The sequence below is a fragment of the Pezoporus wallicus genome, unplaced genomic scaffold (genome assembly GCF_028554395.1).
Source record: "Pezoporus wallicus isolate ANWC-B61680 ecotype Strahan unplaced genomic scaffold, APGP_CSIRO_Pwel_v1 contig_4166, whole genome shotgun sequence".
Lineage (NCBI taxonomy): Eukaryota > Metazoa > Chordata > Aves > Psittaciformes > Psittacidae > Pezoporus > Pezoporus wallicus.
The window spans coordinates 809,803-833,698 of record NW_026637685.1 but is presented as its reverse complement, the minus strand read 5'-3'; the positions used below and the strand labels follow the sequence as shown (position 1 = coordinate 833,698).

Sequence of the window (23,896 nt, the reverse complement as noted above, 5' to 3'; positions counted from 1 at the left end):
TAGCAATGAACTTAAAAACATGGAAATCAAAATGACCAAGGAATTAACTACATCTTAAAAGGAATAACATAGGTGGATTTGTTTCCAGTTATGCAACAAAAGCAGAGTTTTGTATCCCGCTGATGGGATTTTTAAGTGCACCCTGGAAATTCAGTCTGCTAACTGAATTCATTAGCTACCGAAAATACCAGCCCCTTTCTCCCCACAACCACTGAATTTCCCTCTTTGTTGACAGGGATTTGGAAACAAACAGAAAATAACTGCAGTGTCTTTGAAGAAAGGAGACAGAACAAACTTTGTCAAGGCAAAAAAATACTTGCTTGAAGTTTAGCAATACAAAACCCACAGAGCCAATGTAAGGAACAGAACAGTGGTTATTACGTGTGCCCTCGGCACCATGCCAGAATTCCCCCTCTTCTTCGGCCGGGGTCCATTGCAGAGTGGAGTGTTACAGCAGCTGATACAAACAGAGTTCACCTTCCCCGGAGAACAAAAGGACTGGTATCCAGCAGAGGCTATCAGACACGCTGCTGAAGAGGCGCAGGATTTGCGATACATGATTCCTGTGACACAGAGTAAAGGTTACTTAGCTTGATATGAACACGGTTTTGCTTTACAACACAATTCATGCTTGAAAACTGTTGCAAAACCTGTTTACATTTCTAAAGCCATGCTGGTGATTTGAGCCAGAGCCCTCAGCTGTGACACGGCTAATGGCTCTGCACTGCAGGAGAAGCACAGCCACTCTGCTTCAGATTTTCCTTTTATTTGATTCCGGTTGGAACCAAAACTATTAGACTCAAATGATGCATTCTTATAACCAGAATTCCCATCTTTTGGAATAAACTGCTGGAATAGCTGTAACTGAAATGCAGTTAGTTTCAAAATGGCTTTTGTTCCTGTTGCTGAACACATGCGAGTTGTTTAAGGTGTCTAATTACAGTTTTCTATGCTGTTAATTTGTCTTTTGAGCGTTTTTTTTTCCTTTTCTTGTTCCTTTGCCTCACACAGACAAGTAACCAAGAGTAAAAGGAGAATGACTATCAGCAAAACTTCACACCCTCACCCCCTTTTATTCTTTTAAAGAAAAACTAGAAATACTTTTCCAGGTAATCTCAGTTCTTGCTGTCTTTGAAGTTTAATACCCTCAATAATAAAAATTTCCCTTTGTACAGAAATGGCTTTTCTGAGTTGAAAGTCTACACTTTTAAAATGTAATTTAAATTAATCTAATTTTAATTCATAATCTAATTAAATTTATATTCTATCAAATTGTTTTTACCTGAAAAAAGTACATTCTGGTGTGCATAGCTGTTATTTTAAAATGGTTCATAAAGGTTTTAAAATACACAGTTCCATTTTCCCCTGACACTGGAAAATGGCTGTGGCAGTTCCACATCTCATTGCTCTAACATTTTCCTGCAAGTGATACAGTACAAATTGTGTGTTGGAAAAACATATACATAACACATAAATAGATAATGGAGGTTTGCTGATATTGCCTTGTGGTTACAAAAAGAGGTAAATATTTCTAAGGATAATAAAATCACTATTTCTTTTGAATACACAATTCTCAAAAGTTTTTTTTCTGGTGGATGAAGTGCCTAAGCCATTATCCATCATGTCTGAGAAGCTGTGGCAGTCCAGTGAAGCTCCCAGTGAGGGGAAAAGGGGAAATATAACCCACATTTTTAAAAAAGGGAAAAAAAAAAAGACCCGAGGAACTACAGGCCAGTCAGTCTCACCTCTGTGCCTGGCAAGATCATAGAGCAGATCCTGCTGGAAACTATGGTAAGGTACATGGATGTAAGGAGGTGGTTGGTGACAGCCAACATAGCTTCACTTTGGGCAAATAGAGCCTGATGAATTCTGTGGCCTTCTGCGATGGGGTTACAGCACTGGTAGCTAAGGGAAGAGCAACTATCATCACCTACCGGGACTTGCGCAAAGTGTTTGACACTGTCCCACACATCATCCTTACCTCTGAACTGGAGACATGGATTTGACAGATGGACCACTCGGTGGATAAGGAATTGGCTGTATAGTCACTATCAAAGAGTTGAGGCCAACAGCTCAATGTCCAAGAGGAGACCAGTGACGAGTGGTGTTCCTCAGGGGTTGATATTGGGACTGCCACTGTTTAACATCTTTGTCAGTGACATGGACAGTGCACCCTCAGCAAGCTTGCCAATGACATCAAACCATGGTGCAGTCGACCTGCAGGAGGGAAGGGATGCAGTCCAGAGGAACCTTCACAGGCTCAAGAGGTGGGCCTCATGAAGTTCAATAAAGCCAAGTACAAGGTCTTTACACCTGGGTCAGGGCAGCCCCAAGCACAAATACAGGCTAGGTGGAGATTGGCTTGAGAGTAGCTCTGATGAGACAACTTCGGGGTGCTGAACAACAAGAAGGTCAACATGACCCAGCAGTGTGCACCTGCAGCAGAGAAAGCCAACCACATGCTGGTTGGCTGCATCAAAAGGAGCTTGCCCAGCAGGTCTCGGGAGGTGATTCTCCCCTTCTATTCTGCTTTCATGAACCCTCACCTGCAGTTCTGTGTCCAGCTCTGGGGCCCCCAACATAAGAAGGACATGGACCTGTTGGACCAAGTCAAAAGGAGGCCATGAAGATGATCAGAGAGCTGGAGCACCTCTGCTGTGAAGACAGGCTGAGAGAGTTGGGGTTGTTCAGCCTGGAGAAGACAAAGTTCCAGGGACACCGTAAAGGAGCTTTCAGTACCTAAAAGAGCCGACAAGAAAGCTAGAGAGAGACATTTTACAAGGACATGGAGGGATAGGACAAGAGGGAATGGCTCTGAACTGAAAGAGGGGAGATTTGGATTAGTAAAGAACTTCTTCCTACTATCTGTGAGGGTGATGAGGCACTGGAACTAGTTTGCCAGAGAAGCTGTGGGTATTCCATCCCTGGCAGTGCTCAAGGCCAGGCTAGACGGGGCTTTGGGCAACCTGGTCTAGTGGCAGATGACCCTGCCTCTGGCAGGACTGGTTGGAACCAGATGATCTTTAAGGTCCCTTTCAACCCAAACCATTCTCTAATTCATCTGAAGAGCATCGAACAGGATTCCCTTGGAGACTGGTGCCTCTGCATCCTGTAGCATGGTTCCAGAATGTTTTTAAATGCACAATGACTGAGATATTTTTTAGCAGGAGTGAAGCAGAAATATGACCCATATGTACTGAATTCACAGTAACTGCAGACACTGGTTCAGTCCCTGGGGACTTCAGAAATAAGCACTACCATGCTGCACAGTCCAGTAGAGACCTCTGAAGTAGCAACTGCCACTGCGCTGAGTGCTGTGCGTAGCAGCAAAACACGGTTTGTTTGGGTTATGCTCAGGAAGAAGGATTTCCTGTCTTCAGAGAATTTTAATTAAAGCAATTTTTTTACACTGTCACCACACTGCTGCCATTCCAACAGTGCAGGGGTTTCCCTGTTTTCTGTTCTCCCTCTGCAATCTAAACTCTGAATCATGTTTTAAGTCTATCTATCTAGTTAAACTTACGAAGAGAAGCCCTCAAGTCAGTGTTAAATCTTTCTCTGTCTCCAGTGAACTTTAATCAATCAACGCAGCAGGTAGAGCCTTTTCTCAAGAAGGAAGAGGAGCTAGAGGCTGTTCTAGCTGTAACAACAAAGGCGCACAGATTGAGAGGTACAATCTTTTTTTACAACACTTTGTAGAAAGCAAGGAGCTGTGTCACTGTTGGCAAACCATTTCTGTCAATGAGCCTCAACTGCGCTGCCACCAATTGGTTTTCAACACTGAAATCTCAGCTGGTGCTTCCCACAAAGCCCTGGTGCTTTGTCTGTGTTCCTCCTGCAGTCTTCAGGAGCTGAGGCACTTGTGACTCCTCCCATAGCTATGATTATTTTTCTTTCCTTCCCCTTCCTTCTTGAGATAGGAATACTGTATTCAATGGACCTATGCACAGAGATTGTTCTCACATCTCTAATCCTGCATCTCCTCATCACACATTCCTTCCCTGTACCTACCACTGCACAAACTCAGCCACTCCTCAGTCTTCCATATGAACAGCAGTGAATCGACTTTCCCCTCAAAGACCAAGCCTTTAAAAAGCTTTTGACATTGGCGATTTCCTATTCCTGTTGTTTTATAGATCACTCTCTTCCTGCCATTTCCTTTTCACAGGATTCCCACAAAGCCCTGTTCTCAATTCAAGCTATCAAGTGATTTACTAGTTTAGGTCCTGAAATATCATATACTTTGCACTTTTCCCTTTTAGACAAAGAGACTAGAATGGTTCAGTGCTGTGAACAATTAGATAATGCCCTCTGAAGCATGGTTTTCACCAGGCAACTCTAGAAGACCTCTGCGAAAAAAGAAAACCAAGTCCTGCAGCTTAACTGCATGTGTTTACAACAGCTCTGTTGTCCAGGATAAATTCCACAGAACGATCTGGAGCTCCTTTTGAAGGCAAAACACAGTATGCCTGCACAGATTGAAATTTTACAACTCAAAGCTTCTTGCACCACTGGACCATGTTCACACCTAAATACAGGCAAGAATCTAAGTAAGAGTAAAAATCCCACTGTAACACCTCTCCTGTGGCTCTTCTGTGAATATGTCTTACAGCAGGCAATTCCACTCCCAAACGACTGTTTATTCCCTTTCCCAGCTCTAGTAATCGGAATTGTAACAAGATTCTTTACATAATTAAAAAAGTCAGCACTTCTGTCGGCTTTTCAATACTTACTTGCCTGAAGACATGCCCTTCACATCCAAGTTTTTTTCTTAAGTACCAATAAGATTCTTTTGAGCTCGCAAATCAGCTGCTATCATATACTAACTGTGCTTTTTATGAAGCATCAGCTATGAATGAAACTTGATCACCATAGAAAAGCTGTGCTTTTCTTTAAATCTGCAGTATCCTTATGGCAAGATAGAAGGAAAACAGGCATAAAGATTGATGGAAAAATGGAGAACGTTAGCACTACAGGAGTGACATTTAAAAAATGCTTCGGCCGTGACTTCTCTTATTTTTTAACCATGAGTGTAGAAAAGCAACGACACTTTGAATAGTATGAATTAAAGAAACGCAGGAAAACTGCTCTTAAACCTTTTTTTTTCTATCATATCCTGATTCCAGTTTGTGGTAGGAAACAAATTAGTACAACTGACTTCCCTGGTATGATGCCAGGGATACTACAGTCCTTGCTCCAGCAGACGGGTTAATGTACCCTAGTTCACCGACTGAGTTTGGATGGGACAACAACGTCCTTTCCTGATTATCCCCCGAGATTTTTCCTTCAACTCCTCTCTTGCAGTGGCTTATTGTACCATTAAGCCAGCTTGAAACTATTTCTGAGATCTTCCTGAATCATTTGCCACCAGCAGGCTGAACTGCAGACAGTTCTTTGACGTGGTTATCTATCTGTCTCATAAGACTCATACTACAGACAAAACTGGTAATTACTGGATATTCTTGCTTGAGCAATCAGCTTGATACATTCATTAACACATCACCTGGAAATATTATTGCAAACCTTTCTGGGAGTTTTCTGCTACCTCAGATTGTTCTGCGTTGCTGGCTAGGCAAGGGGACTACACGTTTTACACTCTGCTTTTACTGGGATGGGGTCATTCCCAATGACCTACCCTCAACAGTTCACATTAGTGCTCAATTAGTATAACTACTAATATACAATTAGTATATTTACTGCCTGATCTCTTGATGGATAAGTACCAAATAATTTGTCCTTTTTCATGGATTCAGCAGCCCCCCAACAGCAGTGTGGGTTATGCATATATGTAGGTACTATGATGCTTTACTACTACTACTGGACAGTAGATTTTCCTTCATTTTGGCTTTAAGGTTTGTAGGACTGGCTGAGGATACAGTTCAAGTAAAAGTACTTTTAAGAAGAGAGGGGAATACCCAAGGCTAGAACATATGTTTGGTAATGCAGTAGTATTCCAAACCCTCTCCTGCCACATATACCTACTACAACTGCTTTGGGCTTACATCAGGCGTTGAAAATTTACTCCAAGTCTGAGCAACTTGCCCATCGTTACACCTCTCTCTGCCCCACACATGATCATATACAAAGACAGTGTCAAGGCCCAAACTACTATTTCTGTAGGATTTCTGCCTTACGCCATGCAATGAAGAGATGGTTTAAATCTCAAGCCTTTTCTATAGTTCCTGCTTGTGATACTGATTTTCTCACATAGATCTGTTCTACACACACCCTCCCCACAACTGCCAAGCTCAACCCCCCACCCCCACTTCACTGGAGTCTAGTCCTGTGCATCTGCAGCCTGGTGCTGTTTTGGCCACATGCAGATGCATTCAAGTCAGATAGCAGCAAATAATTCTTGCTACAATTTGTTCGAATTCAAAAGTGAGAGTTCTTCCACCTACCATGTCTGCAGAGCCCGGTACATGTTCTATTGAATAACAGCTTAACTTGTTACTAGGACAACTAGAAAAGGTGACATCACACCTGCTTCTTACACTGTGTGTATGCAGAAGGCACCAGAAGATGCAAGCTTTTTCTCTTACTGCTCAAAAAGGATCTTATTAGGCACCTTCGATTCTTCTGTTACAGCAGGTACAGACAAAACAGAGCAAATGTAAGCATCACTCTCCAACTTAAGAGCCAACTGTAATCCAAGTGTGGAACTTTAGTTTGCACCTGTACTCTCCAGACTGTCCTTCAGCAAAATACACAGAATCTCTGACGCCAGAACTGGCAAGTAGAATACCACCAGAGATCAGTGACCTAATTTCTAAAGAAAACCAGTAACCTCCCCCCCCCATGACTATGTGAAACTGCCGTCTGCAGTGGCACACCTCAGCAGGAAATCGTGCCATCTGCTTCACCCTGGCACAGTTTACGGCCCCATGGCCATGAACTCTTAGCTGAAAGTTTTCTAGTCAGGTAGACGATGTTGCTTTGTCCAGGCCAAGTGCTCTATCCCATAGGCTAGACTGATACTCTTAGTTTTTAAAGAAAGCTTTTGCTTACAGTGTTTTGTACATATCCATTGTCATAGGCATGCATAAAGCCAGATTCTTCTTCTGCAACTCATTCCACAAATACTGTTTTAGCAAAAGCTTCTGCACATCCTCTGAAGTATATGATATGCTCCATCAAATCTTTTAGATTATTAAACAACAGCCTGTGCCCACCTAGGGCCCAGGAATGAGGCATCCTTGAGCAGTCACAAAACCACCTTTTCAAGACTAGACAAGGAGTTACAGGCATACACCCAGCCTTAGCTTCAGGTACGTAGAAAAGTTTTGTATCTTAAGTAACTCAGAAAGCTAGCAGGCAGATCAAGACAAGTTTTGAGGTGTGCTGTTGCAGCTGCAGCAGAGTTTCTCCGCTCAATGCTTTTAGATGTGGTGCTTAATCTTGCCCATCTCCTCCAAGCAAAAGGCCAAGAAAACTGGGCAACAGTAGAAAATTCACATTGTGGCACACACAACCCCTGGAAACCTGCAAAGGTTGACCTAGCTCTAGAGTTAAGCATTCTCTTAGAATAATAGAATATTTAGAGTTGGAAAGGACCTTAAGATCATCAAATTCCAACCCCCTGTCATGGGCAGGGACACCTCACACTAAACTGTGTCACCCAAGACTCTGTCTAACCTGGCCTTGAACACCGCCAGCGATGGAGAATTCACAGCTTCACCGGGCAAGCCATTCCAGTGCCTCACCACCCTAACAATAAAGAACTTCTTCCTTATATCCAATCTAAACTTCCCTTGTTTAAGTTTTAACCTGTTACCCCTTGTCCTATCACTACAGTCCCTTATGAAGAGTCCCTCCATAAAGATAAGTCCAAGAAATGTGTTGATGTACTGGTACACTTTGTTTTAGTATTCTGAATAGCTCCAGTTCTCTTATTTCACTGAAACTTTCAACTTTCTGGTCTTGGTGAACCTGCAAGTCTTCCTTCTTGTTGTGCTTAGATGTGATGTCTTGTCTGCCTATCCATACTTGCTTTATGATTTCAACTATATAATTCATCCTTTATTTCTTGTCCTAAACTGTCACTTGCTTACCCTCCTCTTAAGTGAAATTCAGTACCCAGGAGGAGTTATTTTGTGATGTCTGCTGAAATCTAAAATGAGAACTTATACTAGTGCAATAACAACTTGTAAACATTTAGTATCAATTTCTGAGGAACATAAAATATACACATGTGACCATTTCTGGATTTTAGTATATCAGTAATGTTCAAACTTGGGTTCAGACTACACACAAATATGTTTCTAAATTACAATTTTCAGTTTATATGGGTTTTGTGCCCATCTTTTTATGCCTTCAGTGGTTTTGTTGTAGTAATTGTCTATTCCTTAGCTAGTACCTGTTCACACACATCATACAGTGAGAGACTGAAAAAGGTCCTATTGAGATTTGCTCTGTTTTCTAGACAAAGTGATTGTAAATATTTTAGCTGAAAAGGTCCTACCCTAGAAGGTGACTGAATACTGAAAAACAATCATTCTTCTGAAATTGTGCTTCCCCAGTGGTTGTTTTAGTTAGATCATGCATTTATTGGTTTCAAATATGAATTAAGCTTCCCCGACACAAATCCCTTCATCTGTGGTTGTAAAAACTGTTAAAAACTAAAGTTAAAGCCAGTGTAAAGTATAACCACGTCTAACCATACCCTCCATTTTTCATTTTACACTAACCTTTCCTATCCTCATCTTCTCAACTTTTTATTCTTTTTATTTAAACAAGAGGTTTAAATAATTTGAACCTTACCAGAAGTTTCATAATAAAATTTACTCACTAGCTTACAAGAGCTAATTACAGTTAGCAGCCATGATCAGTGTTGTGCAGGTGAAAAAACACAAGACACTGAAATCAAGAGACTTGAAATCTATTGGAAAGCTATGTCACAGACGTCTAGATTTTTAATGCTGTGTTTTAGGACTGCAGCTATTTCATCCCCACCCCTCCCAGTAGAAGAGATAAAAGTATATTGATGGCATTAGGCTCTTCCAGAGTACACAACTGTAAAAAAAACAACAAACCAAAATAAAACACCACCCCCCCCCAACCCATACCTCTTTGAATTAGCCTATTTTCATCATAATTTTCTTTGAAAACTTACTCAGCATCACCACCAATCCTCCATACAGTCAGCACTTCCAAAAAGTTGCACGTTTTTGCAGAACATAACAGGAGGCTTTTGGCAGTGAAAGACTGGCCTCCCCACTCTCCTTCTGACCCCAGCTGACATGGACTGACATGCCATCTTGCAGAAATTAAATCATCTCAGAAGAAAAGTGGACAATTGTTGACCAACAGAGGACAAGGGTTTGGATTATGATGAAAGCCCTTTATAAGTCATGCCTTCTAATTCTGGTATTGGAAAAATGACTCAAAACTGCATTGTTAATAGCACAAATAACAGCATAAAGTAGTCTCTGTCATCGCTTGCAGTATCACATAGCAGAAGCAAGGCATTAAACTACTTAAAAATGCAGAGGCTGATAAAGTTAAGTACAGCTCCTAATGATGGTATTATCAAACACTTTTTTTAAAGCCACAGGCTACAAACCATAAGTCAAGGCTTAACTTTCACCTGCATAACTGTTTTCTACTGTTCTTACTCATTTCTCTGCTCACTAATGTGGACTTACAGTCAAACACTAGCAATATTTCAAACAAAGCTGGCTCACAGCACTCTGTCATCTGTGCTTTTCTGATACAAAGGTATCAAGAGCTAAATGGCCTTGGATATCAAGGCCTAAATATACCTGATCTTCCAGCAAGAGAGGTGACCTTAATTTTTGGAATCCTGTATGAGCATTTTTTCTGACAATGCTTGTCTGCTGAAATGAACTGGGAAGGCACAGTCCTTGTGCCTCTGCAGATGCTAAAATGCTATATCCTTGTAGTAGGTTCCATAAATAATTTTACACATGAATAGCCTTGCATCCTGCTCATTAATGTCCCTACCAGTTTCAATGGAATGGCTCTCAGGTTTACACTTGCATGCCAGCACCTTTGAAATCCATTCAGCTTTTAGATCTTTAGCTATTTCATGTTTCTAGTTTTACAGCCTGCTCAGTTTCGGAGCAGGATTTGCCTGGATTTTGTATTATTGCTTCCAAAGACTCATTGGTAATTTTGGCAAAACAGGTTATGGCAAGTTTTCAAAAAAAAACCAAAACCAACTAGACTACAAAGGTAAAATGGAAATGAAAACAGTCTGGATTAATTAAAACACAATCGCTGATGTTTTGATGAGGTCACTGCTAATTAAGATAAGGTCTATCCTGGGTTCAGCAGTAGCAGTCATTTTCTCCTTCTTAGTAGCTGGTGCAGTGCTGTGGTTTTGACTTTCAGCCTGGGAACAGCACTGATAACACCAATGTTTTTAGTTGCTGCTCAATAATGTTTACCCTGACCGAGGACTTTCTGAGTCTCATGCTCTGCCAGGGAGGAGGGGAAGCCAGAAGGAAGCAGAGACAGGACACCTGACCCAAACTAACCAAAGAGATATTCCATAGCACAGCACGTCGTGCCCAGTATATAAACTGGGGGAGTTACCTGGAAGGCCCAGATCACTGCTTGGGTCAGCCTGGGTATCAGTCAGTGGGTGGTGAGTGGCTGTATTCTGTTCCCTTATTATTTCCCTTATCATTTCCCTTATCATTATTATTATTGGTGGCAGCAGCAGTGGTTTGTGTTATACCTTAGTTACTGGACTGCTCTTATCTTAGCCTGTGGGAGTTACATTCTTTCGATTCTCCTCCCTATCCCTTCGGGAGTGGGGGGAGGAAGAAGGGAGGGAGGGAGTGCTGCATGGTTCTGAGGTACCGGCTGGGCTTAAACCATGACAAGGTCATGCAACAAGGTTTTGGAAATGGACTTTTTTGTGTGTGAAATACAATAGAAAGCTCTTGAAGGAGGTGTAAGAGACACCAGGCCATGGGCACTGTGTCATCACAAAATTCATTTGTATACCTTTTATACAAGTCTGAGAAATAAAGTAACATAAAAAGCTATTGTCTGTGTCCTGTGAAAAATGAAATTCACTGGACCAGATACCTCAACTTCCTTAAAATAATAGAGCCCTTCACAATCTCTGCACTTGGATCTTGGTCATGGCTTTTAAGTCATGAACTGCTTTCACTGTTAACTCCATTGCTGCTTTTCTATATTTAAAGGCAGTCAGAACAACAACCTACTATGTACGGGCTGTAACTCCTCCTCAGCTGACACACTTAGTTCAGTTCATTCCATACATGGCTGCAAGTTTTCTGAGCAGCCTAAAGACTGGAATGAATTTATTAGTAAGAAAACAGCTTTGGCCTGTGAAAAAGTGTTTTCTAAATGGTAATACACTCACAGCTCCAAGTTTTCAGTATACAGCACAAATTAACAACATCACTTCAAAGTCTTTTATTCAGCATCAAAAATGAACTGCATGTTTCCAATATTGGTTACTGTGTGTTCATTTCTTTGGGCACCTGGTAGTGCGAGACAATGGTGCAGGTAACAACCCTCACATGCCACTTATTCATTTATTAACTTGTCAGTAAGGGTTTATTATATTATGCTTTACTTAGATTAAATCACCATCAGAAGTTCTTTTGAGTTATGTTGATATGCTTTGACCAAAACAGACAGTGTAGAATAAAAATAAATCTACTACCAGCTTAGTGGATGTTTCTTACTGATTCTAAATGGATACTGGTGATGCAGCAATTTGCCTATAAAATTTTAATGCCTATAGTGATTCTGAAGACATTAAACTTTGTTTGCTGTTTTAATCATTTTGTCAATAAATGTACACCAGAGTATAATTTCTCCTTGATACAAATGTGCAATTAGTATTAGTACTAATGGATGCTATACATGATACCAGAGAAAAGTATGCGCTTCTGTAATCCTTAACAGCCATACATGAAGCAAATTCATCACAGCAGCAACACAGCAAGATAAAAGTAGTAAGTAACCACAGGTAAAGAATCTACCATAGGTCAGCTCAACACACAACTTAAACTGTGTTTTTGTCTGCCTCATAAAACAAATGACAGAGAAACCCAAGGCTGAGGAGAGTTTAAACTTAAAATTCAACAAGGAGATGATGATCTTGTTTATGGTGTTCCATGCACTACTTTCAAGCACAAAATTATCACCGTTGCTTTTGCTTTAATTACATTACCTGATTATATATCATGTAAATACATCAAAGGGCCTGTTGTAAACCAAACAAATAAGAGAAGTTTCTTATTGCAGTAGAAATAGCAAGGTTGTTTCCCAACTGACTTACAAAGATAAATTCATACATAGTCTTATTTTGATGCAGACATCTAAAATTATCAGTCTTGCAACTGCGGATTTTTTTTTTTCCACAATTGTAAAAGCAAAGGTTCATGCACGTACGCTCACAACTACATTAAAGCACAAGGGATATTGTTCAAAACAAACACATGGGCAGGTTTCTGGCTGCTTTTCTGGGCTGTCTCATCCTTCATGCTTTATTGCTTTCTGATCTAGTCACATTGCAAGTTTCATTTTTGCCTTAAGTAGGTTTTAGAATAGCTTTTATACTCAGACAGCTCTTGCCTTCAGTAGAAGACAAATTTCATTATCAGTATGTTTTCTATGATACAAGTATAAAAGCCTATCTATATTACATACTCATCTCCATATCATCAAGATGTTTTATCTGATCCCAATATACTGTGGGATTTCTTCGTCCCTATATATGCTAAAAATGAAAGAGCACTGACAAGATTTTGCATCCCAGGTGAAACACTATCTTGTCTTTCTGTATCTGCCATGGGAGCAGAGTGTTAACAGAACTGCGTAAAACTTGTTCTAATGTAAGTTTTAAAACAATTCGATTAACATGAGAAAAATACTATGTCACTTAATTGACAAGGTGTCCAGCTCTGTGCACTGATAGATCCCCAAAGTACAGCTGAAATGTGAACTGCCATAGCAAAGAGCATGTTTGCAGGGGAGGCAGAGTTACACTAGTTCCACACAATCACTTAATCAGATAGATACCTATGTGTTGAATAGAGTGTACTTATCAGTGCTGCTCAATTCATTTTAGGTTGTGCAATGGAGCAAACATCTACCTGATGCTACAAACAGCTGAGATAACATGCCTGCTGATCTAATTCAAAACATCATACCTGCTTTCTTAGCTACTCGCATCAGAGGCTGTCACAGCAACAGCCACTTTTTAAGCTCTGGGTTAGGAACATGCCTATGCTGCTGTTATTTCTCATCTGAAGCCAAAAAAACACTTCTAGAATTGCTTCTCCAGAAATTGAGGCAATGTTCTGAGAGGGCACAGTGACATTTAAAGTACTAACCCTAACGTTACAGCAACTGAAGAGGAGTGGATCGCTCAGCTGTGATCAGACACGAGGAACTATTTTACAACACAAATGAAAAAAGCTGCACAGAGTTGCAGCCCTCTGCAGAACTCTTTACAGAAAGTTTAATGCAGAAATGAAGCTGAACCACAGAGCTGTCATCCCACAGCTCTGTGAACACTAACAAATACGCAAGGAAAATGGCCAGGTTGGACAGAGCCTTGGGCAACACCATCTAGTGTGAGGCATGCCTGACCATGGAAGGGGGTTGGAACTTGATGATCTTAAGGTCCTTTCCAACCCAAACCATTCTATGATTCTATTAAAAAAGGCACAGCCTACACGCTGGGGACTGTACTGTAGACACACCACAGAATTTAACTCAGTGACACCCTTGATAGCAAAACAAATACACAAGTTAACATCCTGCAAAGGAAGGGTGACTACATAAGTAGGTTACTAACTCAGACCATGAACTTTACCTCAAAATGTTGCACTTAACTTTTAAACAATGTTTAGGAGAACTTCTAACATTTTGCTCACTGACACAGCTATATTTTATTAAGGACAAAAACGGGTTCGTCTACAAAAATTAAATTATACTCATTTGACTATATCTAGTCAATAGGAAAAAGTCTTAATTATGAGATTGTGCTGTCAAATAAATGCAAATTCATGTCTTTCATATTCTAGTTTAAAAATTCAAACTCAAGCCTATTATAAATTAAAATCAATATTTGAAACATTTCGGCTTTCAATGATAAGCAACAACTGAAAGAATCAAGTTATGAAATATACTGATAGGAATAGAATGAATTATTAAATAAACCTTGGGAGGAAAAAGAGATTTATATTACACACATTTAAATATCAATTAGGAAAACGAACAATAAAGGATCATGAACTGAATCATCTGGTTTACAACCAATCCTCTCAAGAACTGACTGAGAACAAGAGGGAAACCAAGCTTGCAATGTAAATTTCACTCAAATTGAAATAGGTAAAAAATTTAAATTTATTAACTAGCTAAGATTTGCAATCTCTAAGCTTAAAATGAGTAAGAACTGCATTTATAGAAGGATATTACATAAAATAGAACAGTGGTACCTGCTATTGCACATCATGCTAGTTACCTCCTAAAGGGAAAATCCAAGGATCTGCTCAGACACAAAATAAAATTGCACAGAAAAAAAACCCACCCAGAAGTTTCCCTTAAGAGCACCTTATTTACTGCATTGCAAACCAATTTCTTCATAGGAATAAGAACAAGGTTTGCATTTGTGTATGTCTAAAGCCTACTAAACCAGTTCCAGTTCGCATTTTCAGTGTGCAACAGTCACCCTGGCCAGACTGCAGCCTTGCCTACTAGTCTGAGCCAAGACATGGGTCTGACTGTCCCATCCTCACCCCAGCCTACGAGCAGCTGCCCCTGAACACAGCTGGGGGTGTGTGTACACATAGGTGCAAGCCCACTGATCCAGAGACTTGCACTTTAACCTCTGAGGGCCTTACTTGCCCGGGAACACTTCTCTAACATTCACCTAAAGAGCAGATCACAGATTGTTTCTGGAAGGCTGCTACTGCCTGAGGTTGTACTGAAATAAAAAGATATCTCAAAAAACTCCCCATATCAACAAACACCAAACAGTGTTAAGACTTCAGTGAGAACTGTCTCCATACCATGCTCACAGCCCTTCAAAGCACCACAGCCTCCACTGAAACCTATTAAAAGCTGTGGCATGCGGATTGCAATGTCTTCAAACATTCACTGAGAGATACCTGGGCTTTAAAAGTACTGTGTAAGCCATAAGTACTTCCCATCCCCACCACCCTTTGCAAGTAAACTCAAAATTAAATATTGCAATAACATCTATTTTGAAAGAGACCGATCTTCCTTTAAACATAGAGCTTTTCTCTCTACAATGGAAGGCTTCTATGTGTTTTACAGAAATATAATCAGTGGGGATGGTGCTACCCAGGATGAAATAAAGTGCTAGTGGTTCGGCTACTTTTGACAGGTAACAACAACTGTGATTATTTACCTGTGATTCGTACCTCAGTGTTTTGATACTACCAGCCCAAGTGGAACTAGCTGATTGATAAGCACTTTGAAAATACTAATGAGTAGTCCCCTCATGCAAAGAGCCAATGTTACCGTTCAAGACAGGTGGCTGCACACATTTGCCAGATAGGGGGGGGATCCTGCTGGTACTAAAGGACTCACTGAGAAAGGACAGACTACAGTGTAATTTATGTTAACAGGAGAACAGTCCTTTACATCAGTAAACGCCACGCTCTACAGCATTGCCCTCACTTGTAAAATGCACAATCCCAGACAGCAGCTTCCCTTTAAATCAAGGTTCTGAAGCCCCAGGCTGTCCTCTGCTCCTTTGCCAAGCATTTGGAACAGAGATCACATCCACACTCAGGGACATCAGGGAGCTGCTGCTAGCTTGCCTTTCCTAACACCCAAGCATCTTAATGGCTGTCTGCAGCAAGAGCAGGATGCTCCATGAACTCCAGCTCCCACAAACACACTTGTGTGCCTCCCAGCCCCGAATTCCCTAATCAAGCTGTAGTCTTCTACTCACATAGTTGGTTACAGAACAATGTGGCAGTCTAAAATATGAGACTGTTCCCTCTAAATCTCAAATGCTTTCCATGACATTGAATTAAAAAAAGGCAGTTTATAACACTGATCAAAAGGCAACAGAGGCAAGATGCAGAATCACAGCTAGCTTCCTCTTGAGCACATTTATCTCCAACTATGCTAACTTTTATATTCATTACAGTAGGGGAAAAGCCCCCTTACACTTAGAAAATTGGTATGGCAAATATAACCATTTGTGCCTCCTCCCCCAAACTCTTTTCCCCTCTCTCCCTTCTGTTTGATGTTTTCTTTTATAGACAAAAGCTAAGATGACTACACTTTCCTTCCCTTAAGAGGAACCTTCAGAGTATATGAATTGCTAGAGTAAATAAAAGAAAGGAGGGAATTACTAATTTAATGCTGTTCCATCTCTTGGGGAAAAAGCCCATGTAATTAACTGTAATGAGATTAAACTAACTTGTTATTAATTTCCCAGTGCTGGGAAACTAAATCTGAGACCCATAAGACTGTGTATTAACAGCTTTATCAACATTTGGCTTGCATCCTTCAGTGTTTGCACCAGTTTTAAAGGAAAATTATTAACTTCATTGAGTTGCAAAGTCACTTAGAAGTATAAGAAATGGAAACTGGTCCCTTTAGGCAGGGATGCCAGTTTTCTCTGTAGCTGAAGACTATGAATGGGTGGAGCCAAAAGCCACAACTGCTCTTCAACACAAACAAGGTATAATTATAATTATTAAATCCTTACCAAAGCTTTTTTCCATAACTTCCTTCTGACACATATCTTGAACATTCACTGTACAATTCACGATGAACTCTGGAGCAGAGCAGTCATTATTTAGCTGGAACTCCTCACACTGGTAGCACTGTATTTGCAAACCCAAACCTAGAACAGATCGACTTTGGTCAGGATAATAGTATTAAAAAAAAAACAACAAAACAAAACAAAAATCAACACGTGCCACAAATCCTTACCCTTCCGTCTTCGCATGTCGCTGTGCCTATCTACGCAGCAGCCCAGCAGAAGCGCGACTTCTAAACAAACAACGCAAGATCAACGCGTCGCCCGCGCTGCTGAGACTGCTCCTTACCGCGCTCAGCCCTTGGTTTAGGAGCGGGCTGCCTTCCGCGGGGCTCCGTGGGGGACACCCGGCGGTACCGGCGCTGCCGCCAGCAGGCGGCGGGGCACGGGCATTGGCATAGTCCCCGCAGCGCAGCCGCTGCCCATCGCCTGCCCAGCCACCCCCAGCGAGGCGTGATGAAAACTGCCCCCGCTCCAGAGACAGCAACCCGGCTAATAGATGTGCTTCGGCTCTTATCTGTACCGACGGGTTTACTTAGCTACTAATTAATTACAAATGATTTAATTACTATTTTGCCATGCACAATTACAGCTGCGGAGCATCCTTCACTTCCCTCCTTTATCATGCAAACGAGGTGCTCTGTACTGCTCTCCGGGAGCCGCTCCTCCCAGCCCTCCGCTGAGGCCGCAGCGCGGCGACTCCCAGAACCCCGTCGGGGAGCAGCGCCTTGTGCCGCGCATGGGACCCCTCGCCCGCGTCTCCCCTTCGCCGGGAGCTGACGGCGGCGGGACCGATCCCGCTCCCCTCCGGGGCTGACGGCCAGCTCGGGGTAGGCGTGCGCCGCACCCGCGGTCAGCAGGCGGCATTCGCAGAATGCGGTACCGGGTACTGCGTGCGGAGCGACCCCCGCCTCGCCCCGCGGGTGGCCAGCGACGGGGACACCGGGCCGGGCTGTGCCCTCGCTCGCGGCAGGGAGCTCCACGGGGTGCGGGCAGGACGCCGGGCTCCCTTGCCCCGTTCCCGCTGAGCGCTCGGTGCCAGCTCCGTCGAAGAGACGAAGCATTCCAGCGGCCGCTGTGCCGGGCAGCGCGGGCTCGCCGCAGGTGCCTCTGGGGGAAGCTTTGCGGAGCCCCTTACCTGGAGCCAGGCACAATCCCCAGAAAGTTGCAGCAAGGAGGAAGAGCCGCATCCTCCCGGAGCTGCGGCCGCCGGGCTGGCGTGCAGTCACGAAGGGGCATCAGAAAGAGCGAGGCAGCGGAGCCGCCGCGCACTTGTGCCGCTTCCCCGCCGCCTCCGCTGCGGAGAGGAGCCGCGGGAGCAGGCGGCGGAGCCCGCCCGGCTCCCGCCCTGCTCAGCCCCGCGCCGCGTTCCAGCCTCGCTGGAGTTGAGCTCTGAGACTGGAAGAAACTGCACGAGCAGCGAGAGCCGGGGGGCGGCTCCCCCCTCCCTCCCCCAGCACCATGTGATGCCAGCGGAGCGGGGCGGGGATCCCCGACAGCCGCCGCGCACCTCACCTCACCTCGCCGGGCGCGCGTCGGAGGCTGTCAAAGTTCAGCGAGGGAAAAGGCTTCGCGCTCCCGGCCGCAGCCCCGTGCGGCGCCCCGCCCGCCCCAAGCACACAGGTGGCGGCCGGAGTGAGCCCTGGGGGAGTCACGGATCGCTCCCCTATGCGAGGCGTCCCTTACTGCCCGCAGACGCAGCCCGCTGTCCCCGGGAGGGGCTGAGGGAGCGCGCGACCCTCGCTCCTTTTCTTCCTTCGGCCCCCTGAGAGGGGACTCAATCGCAAGCAGATGGAAGCGGCCGCGCCGGCCGCGTACGTGTCGGTGCGGACCCCGCTGCCTCCCCCGCGCACACCCGCCCGGGCTGGCGCTCGGCACTGTCTCCCCGCCGCTGGCTGCCCATGGGCGCTGCGGGGCCCGCCGCGGCCGTCCGCACCGGGGCGCGTCGGCGCCTCTCCGGCGGCGGGCGCGAGCGGCGGAGAGGTAAAGTAGGGCAGGGGCAGGCCGGAGTGCGGCCGGGTCCCCCGTGCAGGAGCGGCCTTTCGCGGCCTGTTTTGCTCCAGCCCGAGGGGTGATTCGCCTCCCCTCGCCGGCTAACCGCGCTGTCCTCGTGTCACAGCCTCTTCTGCCAGCGAAGAGCCTGAATTAAACTGCTCTTTAGTTCTCAGTTCATCTGCATGAGTGAATCCTACCTGCACGCACGTTGTTTGGGAGCAGGGAGGTTGGCTGAGCTGAACAGGGTACAGTCTGCACGAAATCCCATACGGATTCACTGTGTGATGCCAATGCCCTTCCAGTGCACCCCCTCTCAGCTGTATCGACTGCATATAACCCTGCATTTAACCACAGCATCATGAAGTGGTTTGGGTTGGAAAGGACCTTAAAGATCGTGTTTCATCTAGTCACACCAACCCCTTCCAAAATCCCCTCTCCAGGCACAAATATGCAAGATAAATTTTATTTATGAAAGACGTCCCGATCAAAATTTCTTAAAAGTTTAAAAAGACAACTCAAGTTTGTGGCAGAAATGACCTGAAATACAGCAAATTGCACAAAATATCAACACTGATCATACAGCTCTTCAAAGATAACAGGCATGTGCTAAAGAAACTGTGGAGTCTAGAAATATCCCAAATATGTCTAGTTTACTGATTGCTGTACAAAAAGCAGTTATAAATACTTCACATCTAGAAAAAAATACACAGAACCTTTGAAATAGACTTTCCCTTACATATAAACAACCTTTGTAGAAAAAGCCAAATGCAGCCGATACAGGCCAATCCCCCTGCTCCTAGATATGTTTCAACTAGCATGGGTTAGCATCAACCTCTTTTTGAAGTGTGCCACAAACAGGAGTTGGGTTTCATATATTAAAAATAATTTTAACGCATACAATGTAATTACGACCAAACAGGGACTAGAAAACATCACACAGTATGGTACATTCGACATTTGATGGGAAATGAGTACACAGGAGGTGGAAGTAGAGAAACTGTGTTGCAGTCAGAACTGAGGGGCGGTTTATGCAGCTCTCATTCACACAAGACTCCCGGTGTGTCAGCAGTGGATTAGTCTGACCCTGGTCTTTCAGATATGTGTATGATTGATGAAGTCAATACCAGCAGCATCAGGCCTTTTAATGTATTCATTTTCTTGTCATGTTAGAAGTCAAAACCTTCTCAAAATAAGACACCTGTTGTAGAACTGTAATAACCGAAATGCATATTTCCCTAGAACACCTATATGGAATTGCACTAAAAATAAACAATAAAACATATTATGTAAAAAAGGAGTCCAAGAAAGGTCATTACAGACAATTTGGCAGACTCAGGTCTATGGTAATGCAGTGTTTCTACATACAGTTTAAAGACTAGAACAATTATAAATCTTTCTTAAAAAATCTACCAACTTTTCTTGTTAATATTAACATCAGTTTCTTTAAGTTAGTAGTCTGCCATTACAGGAGCATAGCACCAATTTAATATTTATTGCTGTCATTTACCCCTACAAATATATTTTCCCAAAATACTTACAACTGTACAAATATTCACAAAAGTGCAAAATTCAGACTTTATTCTGTGTCACTGCTGTGTTCAGTGTCGAGTCTCACGCACCATGATGACTGCTGTCTTGCCTTTCTTATTGCTGTGTGGTGGGAAGTCACAACACCCTGCCGTGAGCGCAGCGATTCAGAGGGAGAATTTTCAACAGCCGCCTCTTCTCCCCCCCCTAACTCCCCACTCGCCTTCAGCTGTGTTATGTGCTACAGCCACAACCCACAGGGAAGGGTCTCTAGACATCGTTTGAGCCTTGGCTGGTGCAAGAGGAGAAGCTATCATATAGAGAATCACTCAAGGATTCTAAATTGTCCATATCGTGCCTTCCCGAGCTATTTAAGGAAGCTTCTTCTTTCTTCCCATTTTCTTCCTTTTGTCCTTCAACCTTGTTCAGACAGTTTTTCTCTTTTTCAAATAAAAGTACGTTATTGCTGTTAAATTTATTGAGAGACTCCAGGGAAATTTTAGATAATCCATTCTGGGAATCTTCTGTTTCTTCAGTTTGCTTCAGTTTCTGTAATAAGTGAGGGAAATATTAGAAACATATTTCTTATAAAGTTATCCTACTGTACACCATTAATTACCGTCTTTCCCAAGTTCACAGGGTTAAAGGAAAAAGATTGTTAGATGCTTAAATATCTGTTATCATTAAATAGAATGTTAACATCCATTTTAGGAGAAATCATAGCTTTAATGATTCTGCTGAGACAAATAGGACTCCATTTACACAACAGTAAAGTGCTATTAATGTCTGAAGTAGCAGATCCTGAGTACACGGATATTAAGCGTCTCCAGCATCTTCACGGTAAGTTACATCTTCTCCTGTACAAATACTTTGGGAGGCATGTTTGAATGGGTGTTTGTTTAAGTTGAGTTTGGAGTCTGCTAAAAAAAACGAAGTGCATAGATATGTTCAGAGGGGAAAACAGCATTTTTTATAAATTACAGACACAAATGAAATGTGCTAGAGAGCTACCTCGCATTTCACATGGAGCAAGCCTATTGATTTCCACGGACCCAAACTCTCTCTAACCAACAAGAAAGAAACAAGGCAGGAAATTACACTGAAAAGGGCCAATCCCCACAGACCAGAATCAATCAGATACCAGCCAAGCTTACTTGGAGAAGTGTTGTAATTCTGCAGGAACACCGGACGATGCATTAGCACATTATATTAAAATCGCACAGTAGGATTATACAGAGTAATTTTATCCCTTTGGTAGCTACTGGTATTCTCAATCAGTGATCTGCCCAAGGATTAGTTAGAGAACTGCACTGGGAGTGGTTCAATAAAAATGACCTGCTGTTCATACACAGGGTGTTTCAAAGTCTGCCTAACTAACTCCTCTTACACATAATATTATCACTGAAGTATGAGATAACATTCAACATTTTACATTCAACATTCAACAACCTCTCGGAGAGATAAGAGTCAAGAATTTTGAGATATGCTGTCAGAGTGCAAGCCATTCCTCATTTTTGGTATTACCGTCAGATAGCGAAGACTGAATCAGTAAAGTGCTGTCAATCCAAGACAATATTTTTGTTTAGATAGAAAATGAAATGGTATTTTAAGCACACTGAAAATACAGTGCATCCAGATGTATGGATGATGTGGATCATTACATGTGCAGTTATAAAGGGTCGTTAGAATTTTTGGAAGAATTCAAGTTCCAGGTAAGTCCAGTGTTATGCATGCTGTGCTGCTTATCCTCAGAAATCTTGTGCTAGAGGAAGACAAATCCCTACATAGTTTGATTGCTTGTTTTTATGGCTAGTTAGATAAAAATCGAAATGCCAGTCCGATGACTGCTTATACTGTGATCTTGTCATATTTCATCAGCTAACAATGCCTGGATGAGGTTAGTATTTTTATCAAATGTTTCAAACGTTAAGCAAAGCAACAGGAGATGCTAGAGTCTTAATAAATGAAAATTTTCTGTTTGGTTCATTAATTAATCTTCAGTCCAAAAGGTTTTAGGAGACGTTATGTTAGATTATTTTAGATGACAAAACTCAAGACAGTTGAGGTCTTCAATATCTGTAATTAAAATGTTTCCTGAAAATACTTGGTAACAAAACAAAGACAAATTTAGGACCCTTTCATAGAAATTCACCACAATTTCAGCTTAGAACGTTCCTCCCTTTGCCCTCCTTTAAAATACTATGCACTATTCCTGAAACAGTGTTTCACTTCTCTGTAGACCAGATGAGAAATTTCTCAGACACGGCATCAATACCATGTGCATTAGCACTTTTTTGCTCTTCAGAGTATTAAACCTGAAATACTTTATTATATGACAGACTAAACGATTTTTCTTTGTGTATATTTTTCCCACTTCACAGAGTTTTTTTTTTAATAAATTGAATATGGCTACTTAGCACAGACTTGGGTCTGCAAGAAGTCAATACTGGTGTTAGTAAGGTCTATGATAAAACTTTCATTGATTCAAATGGAGCCAATTTCCACTATTGGGTAGGAGGAGCAGAGACATCTAGAGTATTTCCTGCACAGAGCAGTCCAGATGAAGTATTGAAATATGAGTAGGATCTTTGGCTGGCTGAAGAATGGATTTAAGCCAGTGGACAGACTGGAGTGAATTCAGCAGTATATTCTGCATACATGTAGTATCAATAATTTATTATACCCTTACAAGTACAACCTAGACTACAATCCTACTTTAATCACACCCTGGTTTCTCATTTAATATAAGGCTAAGTTTATAAAATATATTAGGAAACTGCAGGGAACAGAATTATTCTCTACAAATTTTAAGCAAAATCACTGAATTGAATCAAATGAAACTGAAGTGAACAGAAACCTGCCAGTGAAGCCCATTGGCAAAAGGTACACAGAATATTGAACAGTGCTTCTACGATACATCAAGAATTAAAGAAAAAACTAATTCTAAAAGTTGTTGCAGCAATATTTATTACTGAAATAGAAAAAAAATCAGAAATAAGTTATGGATATTTGTTTGAAATACAGTTGTCCTTTTTAGATGTCTTCAATGCCCAGTTCAATCCTTTTGTGAAAAATAATACATCTTTAACACATTACTGCAATAGTATGCAAGTATGCAAAAGTAATGCTTATGTGATGTGGACAGTAATACTTTTATGTTTTTTTTCATTTGATGTAGGTGTAATGTATAATATATAATACAATACAAACTGTATTGTAATACACTGGTTTAGGCCATTTATTGCTAATTTTATAGTTAGTTAAGAATGTGGGGTCGTCTGGATGGGAATTCTGTTAGGGAATTAATATTTTAGAACTGTACTCAGATATCAGATGTACAATATGATCTTAGCTCATGATTTTGTTAGTAGAGCTGCACTTAAATCTGTTGAAACAAGTCCAGAGGAGGGCCACGAGGATGATCAGGGGACTGGAGCACCTCCCATATGAAGATAGGCTGAGGAAGTTGGGGCTGTTCAGCCTCAAGAAGAGAAGGCTGAATGGAGACCTCATAGCAGCCTTCCAGTATCTGAAGGGGGGCTATAGCAATGCCGGGGAGGGACTTCATTAGGGACTGTGGTAATAGGACAAGGGGTAACGGGTTAAAACTTAAAC

General features: G+C 42.3%; 2 protein-coding genes across 13 annotated transcripts in view; both read right to left on the bottom strand.

Moving 5' to 3' along the window:
• Positions 1-2: 2 nt before the first annotated feature.
• On the bottom strand, positions 3-18,282 carry LYPD1 (LY6/PLAUR domain containing 1). 2 transcript variants are annotated; one of them, XM_057407204.1, is made up of 4 exons: positions 17,898-18,282; positions 16,933-16,989; positions 16,706-16,843; positions 324-563 (listed from the first exon to the last, which is right to left on the bottom strand). In XM_057407204.1, the coding sequence occupies exons 1-4, from the start codon at positions 17,947-17,949 to the stop codon at positions 328-330; spliced, it is 483 nt and encodes a 160-aa protein (XP_057263187.1). In that variant the 5' UTR covers positions 17,950-18,282; the 3' UTR covers positions 324-327. The 2 variants fall into 2 exon arrangements, with proteins under 2 accessions (XP_057263186.1, XP_057263187.1); XM_057407203.1 differs by lacking the exon at positions 16,933-16,989 and having other exon boundaries at positions 3-563; positions 17,898-18,275.
• A 919-nt stretch (positions 18,283-19,201) lies between these two features.
• The window catches only part of NCKAP5 (NCK associated protein 5), a 505,074-nt gene continuing 500,379 nt past the window's right edge, over positions 19,202-23,896 (bottom strand). For all 11 annotated transcript variants that reach the window (XM_057407188.1, XM_057407190.1, XM_057407189.1 and 8 more), the window contains one exon: positions 19,202-20,830. In XM_057407188.1, the coding sequence (XP_057263171.1) occupies positions 20,552-20,830 (279 nt within the window). In that variant the 3' untranslated portion in view covers positions 19,202-20,551. The remainder of the gene's footprint in view (positions 20,831-23,896) is intronic.